We start from the raw sequence: 5,573 nt of genomic DNA on the forward strand, positions 1-5,573 counted from the left end.
AATGGGAATGTAAACTGGTACAATCTCTTTGGAAAATCATTTGAAATAATCTACTAGAGCTGAGCAAACCTTATGATCTAGCAATCTCTCTTGTGGTTATATGGGCAAGAGAAATATGTGTATGTGTGTACCAATAGACATGCCCATAAAAGTTCCTAGGAAAAACTTTTGTAATAGCGCCAAGCTCAAAATAACCTACATGTCCACATCCATCATAGAATGGATAAATTGGGGCATGTCATACAAAGAATATTATACATCAGTGAAAATGAATGAACTACAGCCACACATAACTATTCAGGATTAATTTTACAGACACAATTTTGAGCCAATGAATGAACAAATTAATCCCTGTTACATGGTTCTCTTCATATAAAGTTTAAAAGCTGACAATTCTACACAGATATAGAGAACAAATTAGTGAGGGTCAGGGAGAGGGGCAGCAATATAGAAGTGGGAGAGTGAGAAGTACACACCATTGAGTGTAAGCTAAGCTCAGGATGTATTGTACAACAGGGGAATATAGTTAATATTTTATAATAACTGTAAAATGGAAAGTAACCTTTAAAAATCATATAAAGAAATGAAAATTAAAATTTTTTTGAAGTCTAAAAAATAAAGCAGTGTGGCTCTAGAATCCATGCTACTAGCCAGCAAAAAAAAAAAGTAAATAAATAAAATAATACATTTTTTAAAAAAGCTGACGAGTCTAAACAAAAGTGTACCATGATTCATGTTTCATGGTAAAGTTATAAAGAAAAAGGAGAATGTTGGAGTTCCCATCGTGGCACAGCGGAAACAAATTTGACTAGGAACCATGAGGTTGCAGGTTTGATCCTTGGCCTCGCTCAGTGGGCTAAGGATCTGGTGTTGCCATGAGCTGTGCTGTAGATCACAGATGCGGCTCGGATCTGGCGTTGCCATGGCTCTGGTGTAGGCTGGCAACTACAGCTCCAATTCAACCCCTAGCCTGGGAACCTCCATATGCTGCAGGAGCAGCCCTAAAAAGACAAAAGAATAAAAAAAAAAAAAGTGAGACTGCTATTATCATAAAAGTCAGAATAATAGTCCCTTTGTGGGGAGTAAGTAACTATGAGGAAACGGAAAGGGGCTTCTCAGATGCTGGCAGTGTTTTAATTTTTTTTAACTTGAGTGGTAGTTACAGGTATGCTCACTCCATGATAATTCAGTGAGTTGTACATGTTTTGGACACTTGTATGGGTACTATTTTGTAATAAAATAAATAGGTTGTTCTTTTTCTCCTATTCCATACCTGGGACAGCATAAAACTCAGGGGGTCCTCTGGCTTTTCATAGACTAGGTTTTCAGTGATCTGCTGAGAGAGAAAGGTATCACATTATTGTTCTGAGCTAAAGCCATGTGGTCAGGTTATACTTGAAGCAATCTTGCATTAATCTAACATATACCATAGTATTTTAGAGAAATTCATATATCTTCACAAAGTGACAAGTTACTTAGTACTGATAAATTTGGGCAAATTGAGGTAAAATGTGAAAGAATAAAATTTAGTAATCAACAGCAAAGGCTATTTTTCTAGTTTCCAAGATCAAAGAGGTAGTGAGAGTGTTTTGGGAGAAAGTTTTCGTTTTGAGAATTGTGATTTTGCTAGACTGAGAATCAATAAATTATTTGCTTTGAAGAATAGTCAAAAAATTTCTTGAATAAAAATTTTAAAGCACTTTATGATTTAACATAGAAACTTCCCTCTCAGGCATTTGGTTCAAAAGGTGAAAGTGATGCTCAGTATTTGTAATAACAAATGAGAGAGCATATAAAAAAACTTCAGAGACTCAATCCATATTTTTTGTTGTTGTTGAATAACTCAAAAATTGAGTAACTCAAAAATTATAAAAAGCAGAATTCTCACATCAGGGAATAACGATAGGGAAAATTTCTGGTATAAAATATTCTAGTCTGTTTAATGTATCAAGCCAATTTATTATTTCATATGTGTTTCTATTGAACATATATTTATAACTAATTTTTCTTTCAGAAATGTTCAATGCATAGATATTGTTTTTTCTTGACAGATGAAGAAAATTACTTATAGAATGATTAGAATTCTACTTTCTATAACTTTCATCCTTCAGTTTAATAATTAATAGTTCTTTGGCTAAAGCCAGAAAGCCCAGCCATTAGCATTCTCCCACAAAAGGACATTTTAAGCAAGAAAAGAGCAGGGTTAAAAATGTACATGTCACTTATACTTATTTTACATGAGGAAACTGAGATTCACAGAAGTTAGGTAATCACCCCCAAATCACAAAGAGGAGGGGTGGCACAGTTAGCTTGGAGCCTTGGGGTAATAGATCATAAAATTTGTGCTTTTTCTTCCACATGCTACCTCTTTAAACTTAAATTCTTCCAGTTTAAATGTTTTTATTTGAGGTGGGCCATTCTTACTTACAAGGTTCTAACCATAAAGTTACTTCATGTATATATATTATTATATATGTATCTGTGCCTTGCTGAGTAATAATAGTAAGATAAAAATATACACATCAGGAAAACAAAAACAACAGACAAAACAGCAAAAACTTTATTAATGTGATAATATAATTCTATATTGGCCAAGGAATGTCATACTGTAAAGAAAGTTCCAGCCCCATATCCTGTGGTGAATAAAATGTATAGTTTCAAGAATTAGAAGCAACTTTTAACTACTTTTTCCCCCTAAAGAATGTGGTTTCTTAGGTGGTCACAGGGGTCATCTTTTGAAAGTATTATATTCCTGGCTGAAAATTCTTTTTCTCTCCTTTTAAACTGCCAATATTTTGTCCTTCCTTCCTAGTCTGGCTCAAACATTAACCCTTAGCCAGGTTTTTCCCTAGCGATCACCCTACCAGCTCTCTAATTCCTCCGAAGGGCCTCATATATCATCGTGAGAATCATTCATTTGGTATTTATCATTTACTACTTTTGGTTAATACGTCTTAAAGCACTTACTGACTTGTCAATGAGATCACAAATCTTTTATAGTAAATGCCCTTTCCCGTACCTCTTAAAAGCCAGATCAAAGTTGGTGTTTACATTACAATTACTGCAAAACTCACAATTAAAGAGAAGGGTTGAGAGGTTTACCTGGAATATCTGCAGAATGTGGTGTTTCTCCATGTAGCGCAGTGAAACTTGATAAGGATCTTCATATACCATTGGAGGGAATGGCTTCCTATAAAATTGATTGTATTCCTGAGAATTCCTTCTTTCCTGGTATTCTGAAATATCTTCCTGAAATGGAAATATCCCCCAAGAGGGTCTTTAATACATTGAAAATCCCAAGGAAGTTTTGTCGCTATTGTTGCTGATGTTGATGGGATCTGAACACCAGGACTTGGAGTGAAGACATATTGTGAGAGACCTGGCTGATCTGCCAGGCAGTGTCATGCACTTTAAGTCCTGGGGAGTACACCTTAGGCATCTCCAATCTACTTTTTTTTTTTTTAATGATTTTTATTTTTTTCCATTATAGCTGGTTTACAGTATTCTGTCAATTTTCTACTGTACAGCAAGGTGACCCAGTCACACATACATCTATACATTCCTTTTTCTCACTCCAATCTACTTTAGATAATTTTCCCTTCACAGAGATCTCCAGTGGACACCAAATTCCTTTCCTTTGGAACAGCCCAGAGAGGGGAAATAACTTAGTGTTCCAGTGTCAGCAGCAGAACCAGGACTTGAAACCCAGGTCTCCCGAATCCTGGCTGATTGATCCTTTCCCGCACGGCCTTACTTAGGGCAGCAGAGAAGGCAACATATCTCTTTGTTTCCCACCCTCTCTTGCCCTTCCTGAATCCTATGGGTCACACATACTACAACAATGTGCCTCTCCAATGTCACCACCTCAGGCCCCTGTCTTGGCTCCAATCTCCCAGGTGGGTATCAAATAAACCTGTAACCTACAGTAGGCCTGATGTCCATGGGTCGAATTTTCTCTTTACTGATGATATAATCCACTTTGGATGAGATGGAGGGAAATCTTCGAGAATAGGCTTGATCTTGTACATAGAAATTTCTGCTCAATCTCTGATCAAATGGCATGAATGATCGCAGATCCATTATACTTTCAGTGTCAGTTTCAAGGGAAGCCTTCGATTCATCGCTGTCTCTCTCACTAGGCTCAAATTTGCAAGGTTGTACTCGGAAGTCTTCCTCTTGGTCTTCCTTGCTGTAGCCAAACTGGTTGAATATTCTGTCGTCAGACTGGCTATATTCTCCATAGTCAAGCAGGTTGTCATCTGCGTAGTCATCCTCTTCACCCATTAAGTCCTCAACCTGTCCAGATTCACTGTAGTCAGCCTCGTCAATTGCGAGGTGATAGGCAGGGTCAGCAGCCTGGTATTCAGCTGGTTTAGTAGCTTGGTCAAGCACTTTGTGGTAAATTTTTACAGATGTTCTGGGCTTAACTTGGTCAGACGATATATGGCCAATCTGTTCCGAAGTTTTTTGCTCAACCAGGCCAGACAGTCTACTTTCAATCTGTTGAGAAGTTCTTTGGTCAGCGGGGAGAGACATTCTGTGGTCACTCTGCTGAGAGGCTCTTTGTACAGATGGGGCAGACTTTTTAGGGTCAATCTTTTCAGAAGCTCTTTTCTCAGTTGGGCTGGACATTCTGTAATCAATCTGCTCAGAAGTATGTTGTTCAGGAAGAGCAGACATCTGGACCTCAGCCTGTTCATCACCATCAGCTTGGCTAGACGCCTTGCTGTCCATCTGTTCTGACATTTTTCTATCGACGCGATCAGATGCTCTACGATCGGCAACATTTGTGTGGTTGGATGCTCTGAGGTCAGCCCGATCAGATGTTCTTTCCCCAGTATGTTCATATACTTTGTGGTCAGCAAGGCCAGACGCTATTTGGCCAGCCAGGTCAGCTGCTCTGTGATCCATCTGGTAATCTGCCTCCACATCATCCTGTTTCTGCCCGTTGTCTTCCTGGCCATCTGTGTGGCTGTTATTTGGGTACTCGCCTGTATTTTCGATTTCTAAGGATTCAGCTGGAGCCTCTTCTGGGGGCTCTTCCATTTTCTGCTGGGTACCTGACCTGTTTAGGTTGCTAGACGCTGTGGGAGGGGTGGGGTCCGTTGCCTAGGCGACGGTGGGGCGCTTACAAAGACAATGCCTGGCGCGCAGGCTTCCAGGCACCCAGCGGATGCTGGGAGGTGAGCCCACTGCCGGCTGCTGCTTGGGCAGGGGCTGCCTCCAGGCGCAGCCTGGACCACGGCGTCCGCTGACGCTCAGTGTGGATGTCACCAGAGGGGCGGACACCCTCTCCCAAGAAGAGACAATGAGCACAGGCTGGTGTCGCCACTGTGCAACGACCAGGCCTCAGGGCTCTATGAATCCGTGCCTTTGAGCAGTCCCTTCCTCGTTTTCTTGCGGAGATCCACAGCGGTGTGTGTGAAATAGGATCGATCAGGTATCACTCGAACCAACAAAATGTTAGCGATGAACACACATCCAACCACACGAGGGCAGCAAACCCGAAGAGAAGTTATTCTTATCACAGCTATGACGCAGAGTGTGATATTCGTGCCAGGCTCTGTGCTAGT

General features: G+C 40.2%; 1 protein-coding gene across 1 annotated transcript; it reads right to left on the minus strand.

Annotated features, from left to right (window-relative positions):
- On the minus strand, positions 1,010 to 5,091 carry C13H3orf30 (chromosome 13 C3orf30 homolog). The gene is made up of 3 exons (XM_005670190.2): positions 3,925 to 5,091; positions 3,103 to 3,249; positions 1,010 to 1,336 (listed from the first exon to the last, which is right to left on the minus strand). Exons 1-3 carry the CDS (start codon positions 5,044 to 5,046, stop codon positions 1,187 to 1,189), a joined length of 1,419 nt encoding a protein of 472 aa, XP_005670247.1. The 5' UTR covers positions 5,047 to 5,091; the 3' UTR covers positions 1,010 to 1,186.

The sequence above is a fragment of the Sus scrofa genome, chromosome 13 (assembly GCF_000003025.6).
Source record: "Sus scrofa isolate TJ Tabasco breed Duroc chromosome 13, Sscrofa11.1, whole genome shotgun sequence".
NCBI lineage: Eukaryota > Metazoa > Chordata > Mammalia > Artiodactyla > Suidae > Sus > Sus scrofa.